The sequence below is a fragment of the Thalassophryne amazonica genome, chromosome 10 (assembly GCF_902500255.1).
Source record: "Thalassophryne amazonica chromosome 10, fThaAma1.1, whole genome shotgun sequence".
In the NCBI taxonomy this organism is placed as follows: Eukaryota; Metazoa; Chordata; class Actinopteri; order Batrachoidiformes; family Batrachoididae; genus Thalassophryne; species Thalassophryne amazonica.
The window spans coordinates 36033852-36055136 of NC_047112.1; the positions used below are offsets into that span (position 1 = coordinate 36033852).

The 21285-nt window shown below is 41.3% G+C and overlaps 1 protein-coding gene across 3 annotated transcripts in view; it reads right to left on the reverse strand.

Moving 5' to 3' along the window:
* The window catches only part of mier2 (mesoderm induction early response 1, family member 2), a 71043-nt gene that overhangs the window by 8286 nt on the left and 41472 nt on the right, over window positions 1–21285 (reverse strand). For all 3 annotated transcript variants that reach the window (XM_034179786.1, XM_034179789.1, XM_034179787.1), the window contains exons 5-10: window positions 15516–15595; window positions 11261–11330; window positions 9287–9438; window positions 6487–6568; window positions 3000–3094; window positions 2730–2860 (exon numbers count right to left, since the gene is read on the reverse strand). In XM_034179786.1, the coding sequence (XP_034035677.1) occupies window positions 2730–2860; window positions 3000–3094; window positions 6487–6568; window positions 9287–9438; window positions 11261–11330; window positions 15516–15595 (610 nt within the window). The remainder of the gene's footprint in view (window positions 1–2729; window positions 2861–2999; window positions 3095–6486; window positions 6569–9286; window positions 9439–11260; window positions 11331–15515; window positions 15596–21285) is intronic.

Consider the following 21285-nt stretch of genomic DNA (forward strand, 5'->3'; position numbering starts at 1 on the left):
ATTCTTGTGAATCTCAATGAAACCACTCTTTTATATTTAGGTTCTCAGTAGTTATCCTTTTTAATGGTTGGTGGCAGAGGTGTCATGATAAAAATTGGCTTTTTTGGGGGGGGGGAATGAATGAATGAATGAATTTGTACTGTGATATAATCAACCAAGTCCCAGAATTTCAAAATTTGCAAACCAGCAAATAACGGATTTGTTGGCTCACGATATGGCTTATTACCGATAATTCTTACAGCTTTCTTTTGCAACAGAAATATTGGATTAGTATTAGTTCTATATGTATTTCCTCAAACCTGAACACAGTATGTCATATAGAGAACAAGTAATGTATGATACAAAATGGCCAAAGAATGTTGGGAGAGGAAGTCTTGTGCTTTCTGCAGAATTGCAATGACTTTTGACATTTTTGATTTAACATAGTTGATATGTGTTTTCCAGCTTAATTTATCATCAATATAAACACCAAGAAATTTTCATCACCTTGCCCAATGCAGATTCGAGATTCATCACTGAATACGACTTTCATCCAGTCATCCACAGTCCACGATTGCTTTTCCTTAGCCCATTGTAACCTTGTTTTTTTCTGTTTAGGTGTTAATGATGGCTTTCGTTTAGCTTTTCTGTATGTAAATCCCATTTCCTTTAGGCGGTTTCTTACAGTTCGGTCACAGACGTTGACTCCAGTTTCCTCCCATTCGTTCTTCATTTGTTTTGTTGTGCATTTTTGATTTTTGAGACATATTGCTTTAAGTTTTCTGTCTTGACACTTTGATGTCTTCCTTGGTCTACCAGTATGTTTGCCTTTAACAACCTTCCCATGTTGTTTGTATTTGGTCCAGAGTTTAGACACAGCTGACTGTGAACAACCAACATCTTTTGCAACATTGCATGATGATTTACCCTCTTTTAAGAGTTTGATAATCCTCTCCTTTGTTTCAATTGACATCTCTCATGTTAGAGCCATGATTCATGTCAGTCCACTTGGTGCAACAGCTCTCCAAGGTGTGATCACTCCTTTTTAGATGCGGACTAACGAGCAGATCCGATTTGATGCAGGTGTTAGTTTTGGGGCTGAAAATTTACAGGGTGATTCCATAATTTATTCCTCAGAATTGAGTGAGTCCCTATTTTTTTTCCCTCTGCTTGGTCTAAAAATGTAACCGTTACTGACTGCCACAATTTTTTTTTCTTGATTTTTTATAGTGCTTCTTAAAGCCAGAAAGTTGCCATTTGAAATGACTTTAGTTTTGTGTCATGTCTGTGATCTGCTTTTTTCTACAAAATTAAACAACTGAATGAACATCCTCTGAGGCCGGTGATTCCATAATTATCGCCAGGGGTTGTATAAGTAGCACGTTATCCAGTCATGTGCCAATCCCCTGATACCATACATCTTTAATTTGTCCAATAGCCAAGTATGATCAATAGTATCAAATGCTTTCTGTAATTCAAAAAGGTCCCCTACAGTATGTTGCCTATTCTCGATTGCGTTGGAAATTTGTTCAACAAAATCCATTACTGCCAGAGAAGTACTGCGATTTTTTTTTCTAAAACCGTATTGCTGCTTGCTAAGGATATGAGTTTTCATAAACTCATTCTTGCTTTTTTTTTTAGACATAGTGCATGGACCAGGGTTCTAGCTACGACCATTTTAGTGCCGGGTAAATTATGTGATTGCAGCTCACAGCTGGGGGTCCATGAGCCCGCTTAAAGAAACCTGATGGTGTCCCGGATCAACACCCTGGCATGGGTCGAGGGGGTGGAGACCCCCAAAAGCTATAGGGTTTTATTCCTCTAAAATGTTATTGGAAAGCCCTATTTTAACTAATTTTGCGTGGTTTTAGATACACTGCAAGCAAGAATAATAGACAAAAAATTATATTTATGCTGTAATATTTGTAATATCAAAGTTCTTTTTTGCACGTTTCTGTCAAAGTCTAAGTTAACAAAATAAATAACATTGAAAAGGTCATAAATAACTCTGAAAGGTTTAAAAACACATTAATATTTGATGGACACAGCATTTGCTCTCTTCAAAAACGACACAGTACCTTTAATCCAGTCAAGCAGGCAGAGTTTTTCTGTCATCTTGACAGTTTTGTTTTTTTGGTTTTGTGTTTTTTGTGGGATTGCATTACTTTAATATAACCCTTAATTGTCTTGTTGGAACAAGGGCTGAACCTGGACTGATTTGATTGTCAAACCTGCTCTTCCAAAGATGAAACCTGGATGAAGAACTTTCTGAATCAGTTTCTCACACTTTCCTGATCACACTGTTGATCGTTTATGATCATTAAGTTTAACAAGCGTGTAGCGCTGAAGTCCGCTGTTCACACAAAGGATCATGAGATCATTTGTAAACAGTTTGTACAGTTTGTAAACAGTTCCAATGAAAGCTATTAACTTTTCAAGTGAAAATGAGTGAAGCCCCGCTCCATCTCTGTCCCCCCCCGTCTCTCTCTGCTGTTTGCGGCTGATTTGATATCAAGAAAATGAGAAATACATTTCTTATTTCTTTAATTATCATATCAGCCTTGTCACTTTTTAGCCCTAACAAAACTACTATAATCATTACATCACTGCAAAACAGCATCTGAAGTGTTGATGCAGGTGAGGTTGTACTTTGTGTTGTCTGCATTATAATGCAAACAACCTCTGAAATAAACCACAAACTACAGTGTGTGACAGACTGAGCTCGTAGCCTGTGTATCTGTTCTACTCACATGTTCCCTGGCTGTAGACTGTACTTTCTACGGCTGAGCCTGGTGGCCTGCTGGGTAAAGTACTCGTGGTGTTCAGACTTCTTCCACATGTAGTAGTACTCCACACACTCCCCCACAGAGCGCGTTCGTACCTCGAGAAAAACAGTGAACATTTTCTTTAATTCAAGCAGCAACGTGACACCTTCTCAAATATTCAAATAAGTACAACAAGTCATCTGTCTGCAAAAACTCAAAAGAAACACATCAGTATCTTGTGTCCTGAGAGCTCACCTTATTGGCCTGAATGAGGTGGAAATTTTTCCCATAAACCCGATAGCCTTGTTCAAACTTCCTGGATTCATCTTCACTCCAGCCACACAGCTCCCCTAAAGAAAACGGTCAAGAAGTAAAACTAAATATTCATTTCATTTGGTTTTGATCATGTGATACTGATATGAATTTAGTTTTTGTGTTTCTTTAATACTTCTGAAATATTTAACCCTTCTGAGTGGAATGAAACAGGAATAATATTGGTCTGAATGATAGAATATGATTAGTGTTATCATACCAATTACAACTGACCAGGAGGCCATGCTTTCACTTGTCTAATTGTTTGCTTGACTGCTTCTCAGCTAGATTACAGAAAGAAAAAAAAAAAAAAAACTACTGATGTGATTTTCATTACACTTGGTGAAGAAGAGGGGTGGAAGCCCTTCTGACTTGGACCTGCATAAAAGGACAGATTGAAACTTTCCCTCCCACCTTCTTAAATACCATAACAGAGGCAATTTTTATGATACTTTTCATATTTTTTTAACAACTGCAGATTCCAAGATCATCAGGTCAAACAACTGTACGCAAGTAAAACTTAGATGTGCCACCACTTTGCCAAGGTCTGGAAGAAGACCCACACTGTCACCCTCAGATGAGAGGACATTGGTTAGAATGTTCAGGAACAAACAAGAAACCACCAAGGCTCAGGCCTGTCATGAACTGGAAATTGCTGCAACACCAGCATCACTGTCCATAGTGAAGCAAGTTTTATATTCCCATGGACTGAGAGGGTGCCGATCAAGAAAGAAGGCCCTGCTTCAAAATTGACACCTTCAAGTTAGACTGGAATTTGTAACTGCTCACATGGACAAGCCAAATGTCTTTTGGAGAAAAGTTTTATGGCCACATAAGACCAAGATTGAACTATTTGGCCACAAATGACAAGAGGTATGTTTGGAGGAGTAAAGGTGAGGCTTTCAAATGTAAGAACATTGTACCAGCTGTCAATCATGGTGGGTGTAGCATCATGCTCTGGAGATGTTTTGCTGCCAGTGGTACTGGTGCATTGCACAAAGTGGATAGAACAATGAAGAAGGAGGACTACCTTCAAATTCTTCAACATCACCTCAAATCAACAGCTAGATGGTTGAAATTTGACCACAACTGGACAATGATCACTACTGCACAACAAAACTGGTTGTGTGTTGGATAAAGGAGGCTAAGTCTAAGCTTCTGGAATGGCCTTCCCAAAGCCCCGACCTCAGCCCCATTGAAAATTTGTGAACTACACTTAAAAGCCGGATCCATGCCAAGAAACCAACCAATTTTTATGAAATCTACCAATTCTGTCAAGACAAGCGGTCAAATATCCAGCCAGAATTATGCCAGAAGCTTGTTGATAAGTAAAATCATTTGGTCGAGGTGGAGCTTGCTAAATATTACGATGCCGCTTACAACTGAGCAAAAAGGGAAACTGGTGGAATTCAACTTTGAGACCAAATCGATTGTGTAAACCCAACGACAATATAATCCCATTTTGCAGTTAGAAAAGCTCCAGACAGAAAGACGATATGGAGGATTGGAAAGAAGTTTCAAACTGATAGAACTGTTCATAATGTTAGGGCCCCTTCACACATAACGTGATTGAAGCTAATTGGCGCACAAGGGAGGAGGAATTGCATGCCATTCGTAAAAAATCTGAGCCGCTTCAAATGCTTCGCACAGCTGTCGCCGCAACCATCCGTGCACACAAGCGGCCGAAAGACAGCGAATGCGCTGCAAGTGCCCATTTGACCCCTCTCTCGGCAGGTGTCAGCCAAATTCCAGATGCTACACATGAACATCTAACACCACTCGCCGAGCACTTAGAAAAGGCGTGGCTATTCGCGCTCCTGGCACAATAGTAGACAGCAGGCGACCACATTCGAGCTGTTTGTGAAATATGTCTAAGTGCCTCATGAGTGTGGCGTAACCTAACAACACACATGTGGCATGCCAGAGCGAACACAGAAACAGAGAGTGACACTTTGTTCTGTGCGCTGCAACAGGTGGGCTAGTTTTTCATGGTGTCGTGGCTGGTAGAATATGACAACCAATAACTACACCGTGACGTGCCGACGTCACCTTGCTGTCCTCACATGGGAATAAATTAAAACATATCGCTTCAGTTGACCACCCTGTCAATGCACCGCAACGCTGGTGAATATCATACCATGCTGAGAATCACCAAAAGGTGCGTGTCACTGTGGGATTTCCCCACATTGTAATAATTAAAACACATATCACATCTGCAACGCAGTCACCAGTGGATCACTGCGCCCTGGACACACCATGCTGGCTGATGTGTTCATGACATGGAGAGCAGACTCTTTATGAGACGAGAGCCCGGCTGATGTCTTCATGAGAGGAGCGTATCAGGTAATTCATGTAAAACATAAAAGGGAGAACAGTAATACACGTAATTTCAGTATTTCCTGGTGTACGACTAGGCGGAGGCCAACTCGGCTCTTTATAATAGGGATTAAGTATTATAAATCGTGGTGTTTTAATAATTTTTTCTCCGCTGCTGTGTGCGCGACTTTCCACGTGCTTGCACTGTGTTCGTGCATGCGAACACGAACATGCACGAAACAGTCACTGTGGTATTTTGCACGCCTGTCTGACTGTGCGTCCTTCCTGACAGCAGATGGAACGTTTTGCGGTTGCTCATTTTGTTTTTGGTTCGCGGATTTTCATCCGGTTTCTGCGTCTCTCATGTTCTGTGTGAAGGGGCCCTTAATAAAGGGAGATCTGGAACTAGTAGAGTGGTGTACGTATTGAGCACATCTTGTGAATGCCAAAACTCTTAAAACTGAGGTGAAATTAGAAATGAACACCAGAGATAAAATTCCCTGAGATATGCTTCAAGACGACTTATGACAGATATCAGCAACCAAAAGTGTATAGATTTTCTAAGGCTTTATTTTTGTGGCACATTTTTTTGGGACGCCCTGTATATAGTCGAGCCCATGTGTATAATTTTGACCCTGTGTGGATTTGAGGAGATCCAAAATAAATTAAAACTTGTGCATTCAGTTCTTGTTTTTTAAAGTCATTAATGATGTACGCTGTACAATCATTCCACCCTGGCAACAGAACAGTTCAAGGACATCATTAAATAGGCCAAAATTACCATGACATTCATGCCCATGATGAGTGCATGTAAACGTTTGGTCACAACCATATCTCTGCATTACTTTTTCCCCTTCAAATTTAAGTTTTAGAAATTTCTAATACCATCTTTTATCTGTCCATTCACATACAAAACTACATTTATAGAAACACTATGGTTCTATAAGACTTTTGCAAAAACACGTCACTGTGGAATTAATCAGCTTTGGTGGAGCTTTGCAGTATTGAGTGCCCTTTTAGTAATTAAATATTTGTGTGAGTCATTATCAGCACAACGTGTGAGAGGCTTATACTTTTTTGTCATAAGTGGGTGATTAAACTGCATGGGTCTTACCGCTGAACACTTTTACATTGAAGTGTAATCGTCTCAGTGCCTCTTCTGCATTAAAGCTGCATTTCACAAGTTCATACAGTGCCTGAGAGTTGAAAGAGAAGGGAAAAACATGCAAAAAAAGAAGCAATCAAATCAATTTTATTTATATAGCGCCAAATCAAACAAACAGTTGCCCCAAGGCGCTTTATATTGCAAGGCAAAGCCATACAATAATTACGGAAAAACCCCAACGGTCAAACGACCCCATGTGAGCAAGCACTTGGCGACAGTGGGAAGGAAAAACTCCCTTTTAACAGGAAGAAACCTCCAGCAGAACCAGGCTCAGGGAGGGGCAGTCTTCTGCTGGGACTGGCAATTCTCAAGCTTGCAGCAATGGCTGCAAGCTGTGACAGAAATAAAATTACTGCAAATGAGACGGGTCATACTGTCTAGTACTATTATTATTATTATTATTGTTTTGTAAAAATCATCATCACATCTGAGGTACATGTAGCTACTTCATGTAGTTTAATCATGAGATGAGGCATGATGAGATGTATATGTAAAACAACGTAGACAGATTTTCAAGTCTTGAGAGGAATCAGAGATCCAAACAGTACGAGTTAATATTTTGAATATTGATGTCTTTAAACCCATACAACCCACCAATGGATTTGAAAGGGACATTTTCTTTAAAAAGGGAAAAAAATACATAAAGTGTCAAAGTAGAAATTATCTTTAAGTTTACAAGTGTCTGAACATACTTGTAAGCATGCAAAATGTTTCCAGCAGGAGGGAAAGAAACAAAATTTAAGCTTAAAATAGTGATACTTAAAAAAAAATAAAAAATACACTACATGTTGCATTTGCCAACAATTAAACATTTGCATAACCCAAATCCTTTCAAAAATGAAATGCTCGCAATGACACCCACAAATCACTCGGAGATTCACAGAGGGATAAAACCAAATTTCAGCAGCTCTCCAGCTATATTGTTCACAAACCAGTCTAAATCTGTGATAGTGAGCACTTCTCCTTTGCTGAGATAATCCATCCCACCTCACAGGTGTGCCATATCAAGATGCTGATTAGACACCATGATTAGTGCACAGGTGTGCCTTAGACTGCCCACAATAAAAGGCCACTCTGAAAGGTGCAGTTTTATCACACAGCACAATGCCACAGATGTCACAAGATTTGAGGGAGCATGCAATTGGCATGCTGACAGCAGGAATGTCAACCAGAGCTGTTGCTCGTGTATTGAGTGTTCATTTCTCTACCATAATCCATCTCCAAAGACGTTTCAGAGAATTTGGCAGTACATCCAACCAGCCTCACAACCGCAGACCACGTGTAACCACACCAGCCCAGGACCTCCACATCCAGCACGTTCACCTCCAAGATCGTCTGAGACCAGCCACTCGGACAGCTGCTGAAACAATCGGTTTGCATAACCAAAGAATTTCTGCACAAACTGTCAGAAACCGTCTCAGGGAAGCTCATCTGCATGCTCGTCGTCCTCATCGGGTTCTCGACCTGACTCCAGTTCATCGTCGTAACCGACTTGATTGGGCAAATGCTCACATTCGCTGGCGTTTGGCATGTTGGAGAGGTGTTCTCTTCATGGATGAATCCCGGTTCACACTGTTCAGGGCAGATGGCAGACAGCATGTGTGGCATCGTGTGGGTGAGCGGTTTTCTGATGTCAATGTTGTGGATCGAGTGGCCCATGGTGACGGTGGGGTTATGGTATGGGCAGGCGTCTGTTATGGACGAAGAACACAGGTGCATTTTATTGATGGCATTTTGAATGCACAGAGATACCGTGACGAGATCCTGAGGCCCATTGTTGTGCCATACATCCAAGAACATCACCTCATGTTGCAGCAGGATAATGCACGGCCCCATGTTGCAAGGATCTGTACACAATTCTTGGAAGCTGAAAATGTCCCAGTTCTTGCATGGCCGGCATACTCACCGGACATGTCATCCATTGAGCATGTTTGGGATGCTCTGGACCGGCGTATACGACAGCGCGTACCAGTTCCTGTCAATATCCAGCAACTTCGCACAGCCATTGAAGAGGAGTAGACCAACATCCACAGGCCACAATTGACAACCTGCAAACTCAACTCTGTGCGAAGGAGATGTGTTGCACTGCATGAGGCAAATGGTGGTCACACCAGATACTGACTGGTATCCCCCCCCCCAATAAAACAAAACTGCACCTTTCAGACTGGGCTTTTATTGTGGGCAGTCTAAGGCACACCTGTGCACTAATCATGGTGTCTAATCAGCATCTTGATATGGCACACCTGTGAGGTGGGATGGATTATCTCAGCAAAGGAGAAGTGCTCACTATCACAGATTTAGACTGGTTTGTGAACAATATTTGAGGGAAATGGTGATATTGTGTATGTGGAAAAAGTTTTAGATCTTTGAGTTCATCTCATACAAAATGGGAGCAAAACCAAAAGTGTTGCATTTATATTTTTGTTGAGTATAGATGACAGGTTTTAATTCAAGAGAAAACGTGGTGCTGTACCACACAGCTGCTTGCTCTGCAGAAAACAAGCAACTCTGCAGCACTGTTTTGCTCATGTGAGTGGTGGTGTTTCTCAATGATGAAACTACTGTGTAGTTTCCAGTTCTGGCCATCTGGGAGCAGTAACTTGCATGTTTTCCATTTTTTTTCCTGCTCTACTCATGTTCATTTCCTGAGCACGTCAGGATGTGCAGGGTACTGGTCACCAAGGGCTGGATTTGAGACTCACTGTGACACACTTTCACACCTGTTAGCAGTAGGTTTCACTGGCAGTACCTGTTCATTGTCTTGGACAGGATCCCCTTGCCCTCCTGTGCACGTTGCCCCATCCTGCCCTTGTGAGCTCTGTGCCTTCAACAAGAACTCTTCCACTTCCTCCAAGGGCAGAATTCCTGGACTCCACAGCAACTGGTCCTCACTGTGGTAGGCTGAAGATACAGCAAGACACAATGGATAGAGTAGAAAATGTGGATGATGGACTGGAACAAAAATGAGGAGAAAAAAAAAAAAAAGAGAAATAGTGTGCAAATTAAGGGGAATCTTGTCAAATAAAATCAGATAAGTGCAGAGAAGATCTCTCTCTCTCTCTCGCTCTCTCGCTCTCGACATCATGGCGAAGAGCAGCAGGTTTGCGTCCGTGGATAATGATGACATAAATGCTCTTCTATCCAAGACAGTGAGAGTACCGCGAAAAGTATCAAGAAAAGTTCTGCACTCTTCAAGGATTTTTAGCGAAGGTCAACGAAAAAGATTTGCATGGTGTTTCACCCGATGAGTTTGAGAAGCTTCCCACTGCTGCGCTCCAAGTCTGGCCAGAGACTAAAACACAGCACCATAAACTTACTACGGTATGGGATATCCGGGTAACTTAAGGATAAGGGTACTGACATTATGGGGAATCCTGAGTTTGAACGGGAAATGACTTAGCAAATTTTTCACACAATTGTAAAGATAAATTTATTAACTACACAGATGTATAATAAAACAAATGATGACTGGTTTATCGGGCAGCATAATGGTGTCACCCCTCGGGGATCATTGTTGCCCGCGGCCTTCGGCAACACTTTCCCATTCAACTGAATGGGAAACTGTATAGGATGTTCTTTTGGCTTTTCCCTTTTGGGGTTCCCACAGCAGATCCGACTTGGATCTGCTTGTTGATCTGGCACGTTGTATGCTGGATGCCCTTCCTGACACAACTCCACATTACATGGAGAATGGGCAGTGGTGGCTTTGAACTTTCCGATCTGTTAACAAGTGCACTCACCACTTGGCCACCATGCTTACATACAGTTTCGTTCTCCTGCAAAGACATCGGCCTCCCCAAACACCTCTCTCCAGCAACCTCATAGCTCTATAAGGTCTTCCAAGGAGCTCAAAGGGAGAAGACCCAGAGACATGAATGTCCCTGACATGACATTCACATCTCTGTCAAATGAATGTCTCTAAATTGTTTCTACAACTTTTTCATGGCTAGGTGATTAAAAGCCTGGCTCTTCATTTTGATCCAGGAGAATTGCAAACCTCGTCTCTCTGGTTCCCCAGTCAGCTTCTCAAGTGCTGCAATCAGAGTATCCACTGATTCCACAAAGATCACAGCATCATCCATGAAGTCAAGGTCAGTAAACCTTTCCTCGCCAACAAAAGCAGCTAGTACCAGAACACATCCCTGATGAATGGCAGTTTTCACTGGGAAAAACTCAACAGTCTCTGCCTGCTGCCACTCTGTACAGTACTCTCAGTAACTGTGTATAGGCTGGCTATGATGTCCAGTAACTTCTTGGGGATCCCAGAAATTCTCAGGATGTCCAAGAGAGCACAGAGTGGACTGTACATGCATGGCTATTATTTCATACTGACTTTAAATACTGCATCTTTTAAAACTGTTGCCTTAATCTTGTGTGCTGCATGGCTGCTTGTTTTTGTCTTTACATTTACCTCTTGATGTTTTAAAAACCTGAATTGTAACTCTTACCATTTTATTATTCATATTTCTTAGGTTAGGTTTCCTAACCTGTATCATTGGTTCATTGGTTTTCAGGCATAAATTGTGTTTGGGTCTGCAAATTAAAATCACCTTGCTGATTGGTGCTGGTACAGATACAGAAATTAATGTGTTAATTAATGTGTAATGTTTTTGAAAGAAAGAAATAAAAGTTCTCAACACTAAATGTAAAACAGTTACTATATCACAGTGTTCAGCAAATATGGTGGAAGCAATAATAATACGCCAATTTTAAAATGGATTACCTTTGTCCTGGTAGGTGTAGGGGCAGAGAGGCGGGATTTGTGCCTGGTACATAGATCCAACCATAATCTCCTGACAAGTAAAAACAATGAGACAGTCAGCCATAGTTGTAGAATATTCGACTGACTCATAAAAGCTGAAACGTTGTTAAAGTAAGCACTCTGTGGTCATGGTTTTTGTGCAAAAGTGACTAATTAGCTATTAGTTTTTTTGGAACAGGTCAGATTTTATTGATGTGAGCATTAGTCCATATCAAAATAAAATCTTTATGCGAGCAGACCCAAAACAGGGACAACTAAAGAGTTATTCATGCATTTTTGGTAGGCCAGTGAAAAAGCAACAAATTATCGACTGCCATGTGATTCCACTGGCATCATGACAGAATCTCACCTATGAAATTATGGCCATGTGGTGCACTTCTCTTTACATTATCCAGTGTGCAGTGTGCCATGTTATCTGCCTGAGTGGTTCCACTTTGGGGCTGTCGTGATGCAGAGAAACGTAATGATGCCTGGGACTAGCACATGCTTCCAGACCTCAACTGGGATGGTTTCGATTAGGCAACATGTCAAATATTGTATTTTGTTGCTCAGGTTTTTTTTTTTTTTTTTTACAGAATTGGGTCTAAAGCCCCTTTCATACTGGGCCTGCGTACAGTTGCATTGTGCTTCATATCGAATGCGGAGGAATGGCTGCGATATTGCGCACAGCATACTGCGCAGGGGAAAGTTTGGCCCGCCTCTTCTTCTTCTTCTTCTGTGGTTTTGAAGCTTCACTGCCAGCAAAGTTCAGCAGAGTCCAGCAGGATGAATAAAATCTAGCAATGCAGGTATGTACTAATAGAAATCCTAAAGGATTTTATGCCAGACTGGTGTAGGGTAGCATACAATTGTGGAGGCATGGTGTACAGTAGAGCAGTGTTGTGTAGATTTGCGTACAGTAACAGAGTGTTGTGTAGACTCGCGTAGAGCACTGGACACATCCTTGATCGCTGTGTATTTGTTCACAGCAGGGGGCTTTGCAGGAGCACGATCAGCTTTGTTTCCGTGGAGCTGAGGGCCAACGTAATAATATTTCGTGTTGTGAGCTGTGATCTGTCAGAGCGAACTGCGCCTCCATTTATGCAAACCAGGCGGCAGTTTACAGAAGCATGACTTTCAAGTGTGGAAAAACTTCCAGCAGCAGTGGGCATTCGCATGTGAACAGCTTTGATCCACAGACATGTGACATATAAAAACAGAAACCTCAGGGTGATCGCAAATGGCTGCATTCTTTTTTGAATGACTGAGTCACTAAATCATGTACAAGGCAGCCCTTTTGTGTGCGCATGTACGTACGTGTGTGCTACAACACATCCAAACACTGAATGCATTCATCCAGAGTGAATCAGCTGGAGAGAAGGTGAAGCGCGTGGGTGTGTGTCTGATCCATGTACACAGCGCCTGTGCATGCGTGATCAGAACTGGTAATCAAACTCACGCGCATGCGTGTGACTGACTGCATGATCACACAGCCACAGCCCGGTGATCAGAAACACCAGGGTTTAAAAAAAAAGGCAGAGACACAGACAGCGTTATCCCCCTCTCTGTCTCATACGTACGCATTTTGGGTGTACAGACAGGAATTAGAGTTTTGGTATTTGAGAGATTTGAGAAATATTTGGCGTATTTGCAGCGTGTATAATTTTGGTGGAGTATTTACAGTGTGTGGTTAGTGTGGTGTTTTTTTTTGTTTTTGTTTTTGGAAAAATGAGGTGTCTTATGAATGTTGAGCAAGCGCTTCAGTTTTTTTTTTCGGGTCTTTAAGTCCTGTTAATGCACGATTCCTGAGAAAATAAGTGGCTCACAACTTTTAATGTCTATACCAAATGAAACTCTTACGACAATCACCACACAGTCCCCAATAATATGATTTAATAAATCGCCCGAAGCAAGGTTAGCCTGTTAGCTTAGCTGGTTCAGACTCAAACAGAGGGGCGTTTCTTTTGTCACACGGAGCCACCCATGCTCCACCACTTTATGCATGAATGAGTTCATCATGACATAGCCTGAGTCAGCACTGCCACCGCTGCTGCCAACACAGCACCCGCTATCAACACAACATCCTGGCAGAGCAGAGCAGCAGTCACAGTGGGCGGCTCATCTCCCTGCACTCAATCTCCTTGCACTCAAGGACTGAGTGGCACAGGAAGTCCTTCCTCCCCACAGCCATCAAACTGTTCAACACCTCAGTCGATGGCAGAGGCTCCAGAGCTGGCTGTTGTTGCCCCCTGACACTCCACATGAGCATTGTGCAATGGACTGATGTCCCTCTATTTTTTTATTATTCAATTTATTTACTGATTACGTTTTATCCTTTTATCATATTTTAAATTTTTGTAATATTTTAATATGTATATGTCGTGGACATGAATGAGCAAAGCTCTTCAGCATCTCTCCATGTCATTTAGGTCCTACCAGACTTTTTTTTTTTTGAGTAAATGCTTCAGGGGAGCATTAGTATGGCTAAAACCTTTCAGTGGACCCCCTGCCTTTTTAAACATTTTTCTTTATTTGCCTCTCACATGCCTGGAAGCTCCTCACCATCTAACCAGGTCATTTAGTTCCTTCAGACTTTTTTCCAGTAAAATGCTTCTTGGGAGCATGAGCATGCCTAAAACCTTTCAGCTTCTGGGGGGCTCCACCCCACAGACCCCCCTTAATTACAGCCCTGTAAACCCCGTCACTTTAAGCATTTTTTTAAAATGTAGATGTAAATTAATATTCAAAGTTTTAGTTGACAGTAGGGCTGTACAATATAGCCAAATTATTGTATCTCAATATTGTCATATCAATATGATATACAATATGACTATAATTTCACACAAAGTGCAGTGAAAATTAAACATTCTTAAGGGCCTCTTCACACATAGTGCGAATTTGGTCGAACTGCGCATAAAGTACACATGATGCAGGAATCGTATGCAAAACGTGTAAAATCGTACCTGCCTGTAATGCCTCATACACCTGTTGCTACAACTATTTGCGCACACTGGCGGCTGAAAGACAGAGTGTGCACTGTGCGAGCCCATCAAACCCTCTCACAGCAGGTGTCGGCCAAATTCCAGCTGACACACACTCAATAATCTGATGACATTGACTGGAATCCATGTGACCCTCAACTTTAACAAGATTCCCAGTACCTGCACTGGCTACACAGCCCCACAGCATGATGGAACCACCTCCAAATTTTACTCTAGGTAGGAAGTGTTTTTCTTGGAATGCTGTGTTCTTTTTCAGCCATGCATACCGCCCCTTGTTATGTTCAAATAACTCAATTTTAGTTTCATCAGTCCACAGCACCTTATTCCAAAATGAAGCTGGCTTGTCCAAATGTGCTTTTGCATACCTCAACCGACTCTGTTTGTGATGTGTATGCAGAAAAGGCTTCCTCTGCATTACATCATACAGCATCTCTTTGTGCAAAGTGTGCTGTATAGTTAAACGATGCACAGAGATGGTATCTGCAGCAAGATCATGTTGTAAGTCTTTGGAGCAGGTCAGTGGGTTGACTATGACTGTTCTCACCATCCTTTGCTCGCTTCAGCTTATCTGAGATATTTCTTGACCTGCCACTTCGGGCCTTAACTAGTACTCTGCCTGTGGTCTTCCGTTTCCTCACTCATGTTCCTCACAGTGGAAACTGACAGCTGAAATCTCTGAGATAGCTTTTTGTATCCTTCCCCTAAACCATGATGTTGAACAATCTTTGTTTTCAGGTCATTTGAGAGTTGTTTAGAGGCTCCCATTCTGCCACTCATTATAAGAGATGCAAAGAGGGTAAACATTTGCAAATGGCCACCTTAAATACCGTTTCTCATGACTGGATTCACCCGTGTAAGGAGGTCAAGGGTCAATGAGCTTACCAAACCAATTTTGTGTGCCAATAATTAGTGATAAATGTATTCAAATCAATAAAATGACAAGGATGACCAAATTTATGCACCTGCCCAATTTTGTTTAAATAATTATTGCACACTTACTTTAAATACTAGAAAGTCATTTCACTTCTCAAATATCACTGTGTTTGTCTGCTATATGATATATTTAACTGAAATTTCTGATCCAGACAACCAATGATTTATAAAGGAAAAATCATGAAAATTATCAGGGTGCCCAAACTTTTGCATACAACTGTATAGACAGTCTACAGTTAAGACAGCAAACTGAAATAAGTTTAAAGATCTTAGTGAACTTGAGATGCATCTGTGTGATCTACCTTATGGTCTTCATTTGAGGGAATGGAAGCATCATTTGAGTCCTCATCTGATGAGCTGACTAATATGTCTTTCTCTCCACCTGCGGGACAACATCACATGGAAAAAAAAATCACGTGAATGCACCAGAATATTAAGATTCCCTTTAAAAAGCGCGCGTGTGTGTGTGTATATACACGTGACGGTTTGGTGCACAGAACTGGACACAGAATATATGGTATGACTTTGCACACCATGATTATACACACATGCATATTTGTTTCCATAAATGACCAACACTTCATCTCATGTCCACAGACTGTGTGTCACTTTAGTTTCATGATCTGTGCAGGAGGTGGGGCTGACCCCTCAGTCTGTTGTGTGTGTCTGAAGAGTAAAGAGGTACAATGGACAAGCCAGTTGAAGCAAGCGACTGAATTATTCCAATCAGAAATGTTAGAAGCATAAACAGAATTGGTTAATTTACATTTTCCTTCCAAAATAGGATCCTAAAAGTGAAAGTGTACTGATCTGCATGTTTGTTGAACCACTTTCCCCGAATGAGATCAGCTCACGTTTAAAAAGAAATCACCACCAATGTGTTAACAAGCTGACATTTTGTATAAATTAGTGTAAAATTTCGTGAATGAGAAGACCACTGAATAACGACACTGTGTACAATGATTTCAAATCTGTACAGAGTGAGGTTTTATGAAATGCCAGCATTTGCCCAAAAATAAAACAAACTTAAAATGGACAAACTATTGAAGGCACTCTGGCTCCACGCATTGTTCGACATAAACAAACAAAAACCAAAACACTTAACACACTGCACAGTAAATTCATCCCAACGTAAATGAAAAAAGAAAGTTTACATTTACACTTTGTCTCACAGTGCTCACATGTCTCTTTGCTGCTCACAGATTGAGGCTACTACCATATTTTCCACAGTATAAGCCACACCTGTCAAAAAGTGCCTCTTGAAGAGGAAAAAAAATCATATACAAGTGGCACCTTTTTCTGTATTATGAGCTCTTTATTTTGAGATTTTTGTGCTTTTTTTGTAATGATTTTTTTTTATGACTGGCATTTATTCTTTTATTATTGGAGTTTATTTTGTTTAGTTGTTTTGTTTCTTGGGAAAGTTCAATATAAATAGTCATTATAATTATTACCATTAATAACAAACTTGTGAATTTGTGGTATATAGGTCACACCAGAGTACAAGTCGCAGGGTCTCCCAAACTATAAAAAACCCCCCCAAAAAACAGAAATACAGTATATGTAACAGGAGTGATCAGGAGTTCTTATTGATACTGCGCTAACAAGGGAGGCAATGACAATATATTGAATATCTCACTGTGACCTCGACACTGACCCCAAGTTTACCATAACTGACTGGGGTCAGGGATCACCCAAGTACACCCTTATGTTAATTATGAATGAAATTCGTCAACTGGTTCTTGAGATATCACACTAAGTGAAAACAGACAGACAGACATGCTAATCGTGATACTACCCCCCCCGTCCCCCCCATTTCATACCAGGGGGATAAAAACCAAACTTGTACCAAACCATGACAGCTACAGTGTGGAAAATAAGTATTTGACCCCCTGTCAGTTTTGCAGGTTTTCCCACCTACAAAGAATGGAGAGGTCTGTAATTTATATCGTAGGTACACCTCAACTGTGAGAGACAGAATCTTTAAAAAAAAAAATCCAGAAAATCACACTGTATGATTTTTAAATAATTAATTAGCATTTTATTGCATGAAATAAGTATTTGATCCCCAAGAAAAACAGAGCTTAACAACTGGTATAGAAACATTTGTCTGCCATTACAGAGGTCAGACATTTCCTGTAGTTCTTGACCAAGTTTTCACACACTGCAACAGGGATTTTGGCCCACTCTTCTATACAGATCTTCTCCAAATCTTTCAGGTTTGGAGTTTCAGCTCCCTCCAAAGATTTTCTATTGAGTTCAGGTCTGGAGACTGGCCAGGCCACTCCAGGACCTTGAAATGCTTCTTACGGAGCCCCTCCTTAGTTGCCCTGGCTGTGTGTTTGGGGTCATTGTCATGCTGGAAGACCCAGCCATGACCCATCTTCAATGCTCTTACTGAGGGAAGGAGGTTGTTTGCCAAAATCTCACAATACATGACCCCATCCATCCTCCCTTCAATACGGTGCAGTCGTCCTGTCCCCTTTGCAGAAGAGCAACCCCAGAGTATGATGTTTCCACCCCCATGCTTCACAGTTGGGATGGTTTTCTTGGGGTTGTTCTCATCTAAACATGGTAAATGGAGTTGACTCCAAAAGGCTCTATTCTGGTCTCATCTGACCCCATGAACTTCTCCCATGCCTCCTCTGGATCATCCAGATGGTCACTGGTGAACTTCAAACGGGCCTGGACATGTGCTGGGTTGAGCAGGGCGACCTTGCTGCCCTGCAGGATTTTAAACCATGACAGCATCATGTGTTACTAATGTCATCTTTGTTACTGTGGTCCCAGCTCTCTTCAGGTCATTGACCAGGTCCTCCTGTGTAGTTCTGAGCTTTCTCAGAATCATCCTTACCCACAAAGTGAGATCTTGCATGGAATCCCAGACTGAGGGAGATTGACAGTCATCTTGTGGTTCTTCCACTTTCTAATAAATAATCATAAAAGTTGTTGTCTTCTACCAAGCTGCTTGCCTGTTGTCCTGTAGTCCATCCCAGCCTTGTGCAGGTCTACAGTTTTGTCCCTGGTGTCCTTAGACAGCTCTTTGGTCTTGGCTATGGTGGACAGGTTGGAGTGTGATTGATTGAGTGTGTGAACATGTGTCTTTTATACAGGTGCAATTAATACAGGTAACTGCAGAATAAGAGGGGCTTCTTAAAGAAAAATTAACAGGTCTATGAGAGCCAGAATTCTTGCTGGTTGGTAGGGGATCAAATACTTATTTCATGCAATAAAATGCAAATTAATTATTTAAAAATCATACAATGTGATTGTAGAATAATTTTTAGGTCCTTATTTGAACTATGATGAACTATCAAGTGTCCTGATCTGAACTGTATGTCCTCTGGCTGAACTAGCAGGTGTTCAACCCAAAAAAAAGGGCTCTATTAGTCATTCGGTCTGTCAGGGGCTTTCCAAGGCCTTTTAGGTGCTTTCCCGCAGGCCACGTGCAGGGGCCTCAGGCCAGCTGCACCTGTGGCTGAGGCCACGTGCGGGGGGGCCTCAGGCCAGCTGCACCTGTGGCTGAAGGTCTTTTAAAAAAATCAGTTGTAAATCCTTCACGTTTTAATGGGAGCGTTTGTCACATTGAAATAATGGCCTAACACCTGCTTAGGGTTCACTAGAGGACGCTTCCAATAGAAAACCATGTCTTGGGAATGAAATAAATAAAAAAGTCGAAGGAGGAGCGATGCTCGCGGGTCTCCAATAAATAGATGAGCGCGGTTGTCACATATTCAGTCTCTCTAGTGGACTCAGTTTGTCTAAGCTCTGTGTCGAAGGCTTAAATAAACTTAAAAACTCTGTGCATTTTATCTTGCTTAAGGCTGAATTATTCTAAAGTGTTGTGTCCTTTTCTAGCATATCACTTGCAATTAGTTTGTGTTATCTAAAAGACGACATCCCGAGAAGACGAAAGACGAACCACGACAGAACTTGGCGAGCCAGCTTCAGGAGGGTCCAGGGGCATTCCGGCAGCCTGGGGCAGTCCAGCTCATCCCTCCAGACCGTAAATAACAGTGATCACGACTAAAAGGTAAGCAGAAACCTTTTATAACTTCTGCACGATCTGGAGGAGTGAGTCGGGATTTCCGCCCAAGTTGACAGGTGATATTTTTTAATTGCCTCTTACCCAAAAGAACCTGGACTAAGAAAATTGATAAGAGACTAAAAAAGATAAGATTGAAAATTATCAGGCCTTGTAGATAAAATGCTCAGAAGGTGTGTGTGTTCCCGGGAAAAAGAATGTCTGTGTGAGTGAAAGGTCAGGAATGTTCATGAACTCTGGTGCGGAAAAGAGTGCGTGGAGAACTAACCTGGATGCTTGGGGAATAATTGGTGTTGAAATTCGTTACTAACGTGCCGGCTGATAGCATGCGCTGTAGGGGTTAATTTAGGGGAGTATACTGACAAATAGATACAAGGTAATACAAGGTTATTTAAAGAGTTTAACAGAGACTGAAGTGAAATAAGTGAGAAAAAGAGTTTAACAGAGAATACGTGCAGAGGAAGCACAAGATAAGCGCCTGAGGGGGCGCAGTAGAAATACCGTACGTGATAAAGAGATTTAAAGAGAAAAGTGCAAAGTAGCACAGCTGACAGTAAGTAAAAGAGCTCAATAAAGGACGTCATTTTTTAAGAAAAGAGAAAAACTATAAAAAAAAAATAAATAAATAGAGAGTTAGTGCAGAATACATGAGAATTAATGAAGCAGAAAATAGTGCAGTAAGGCACCAAATACACGCTTGTGGGGCGTGGGAGAAGAATAAGTAATTAAGTACACAGTAATATGAGTTTTTTATAAGAAAAGAAAAAGAGAGTATTTTCAGTGCAAAGGCACATTAAGCTCACGAGGAGCTCAGTAAGTGAAAAAAAAAGTAGAAGAAAGTGCAGAAAGGCACAGGATACGCACGCGAGGCGCGGTAAGGCGTAGAAATAAATGAAATATTGTATGCTCAGAGAGGAGCTTGTGAAAAAAAAAATATATTAAGCACAGGATACGCACGCGAGGCGCGGTAAGGCGTAGAAGTAAATGAAATATTGTACGCTCAAAGAGTAGCTTGTTAAGAAAAAATAAATAAATAATATATACGAGTTGCTGGCAGCGCCGGAGAAGCTGTCTAACGTGAAGAAGAGATACATACTTAAACAGAACACATTGGTGTTGAGTGAATAAAAAGGTTGTTTAAAGCCGCGGAGTAAAGGGTGGCAGAGGTCTAGATAGAGATATATAGAAAGCTGTTTTTAATAATTTTTGTGTATAAAGCTTTTGAAGACTGGTGTGTGGGAGAGCGGAGAGTAAGCGGGGAGTTGCAGGCAAAGCTGTGAGGGCTTGCAGGCTGGCTGACATACAAGATTAATGTAAAGAGTACGAGGAGGAGGAGACGTTTAGACCCAACAGAAGGACTTGGGAGGTGCATGACAGGCAGAGAGGAAAGTGTGAAACAGAGACAGTGAAGAAAAAGACAGGAGAAGAGACTGCTATGTAAATACAGAGAAGGTAGATATTATTTCAAAGAAAGAAAACTAATAAACAAACATAGCAGAAAAAGACGAGAAGCAGAAAGTTAAAAAATTAGAAGGAAAATAGAAAGTCGGGAGCAAAGACATTAGGAAGTGTTAGGGTTGTAAGAGGAGTAAAGAAATAAAATTGGTTATAAATCAAAAGAGTTAAAGCTTAGATTATAGTGAAAAAGCTGACAGACTGATCAATGCTTGGGACAGTCATTGATGGGAGACTTAAGTGATAATGAAATAATACTCCCAGAACATTACTTGACTGACGGAGACATCGAAACCCAGGGAATCAGGACACATTTTTGGCTGGAAAGGACCTATTTTGACAGGGTAGGAGCAGAACATTGGCAGGACGAACAAGAGATCAATCAGAAATTATGGCAGATTACTAAGGTAATCAATCTGAAGCAAAAGAAAGAACAATTCCCTCTAATTAATTGGGAGCTGCTGATAAGACGTCTGTGGCATCAGGGTTTAACCCCGTGGCTGGAGCTGCTTTGTGCTGATCCTAATAAAGAAATTAGCATACCATTAAATCATTTAATAACACTGCCAACC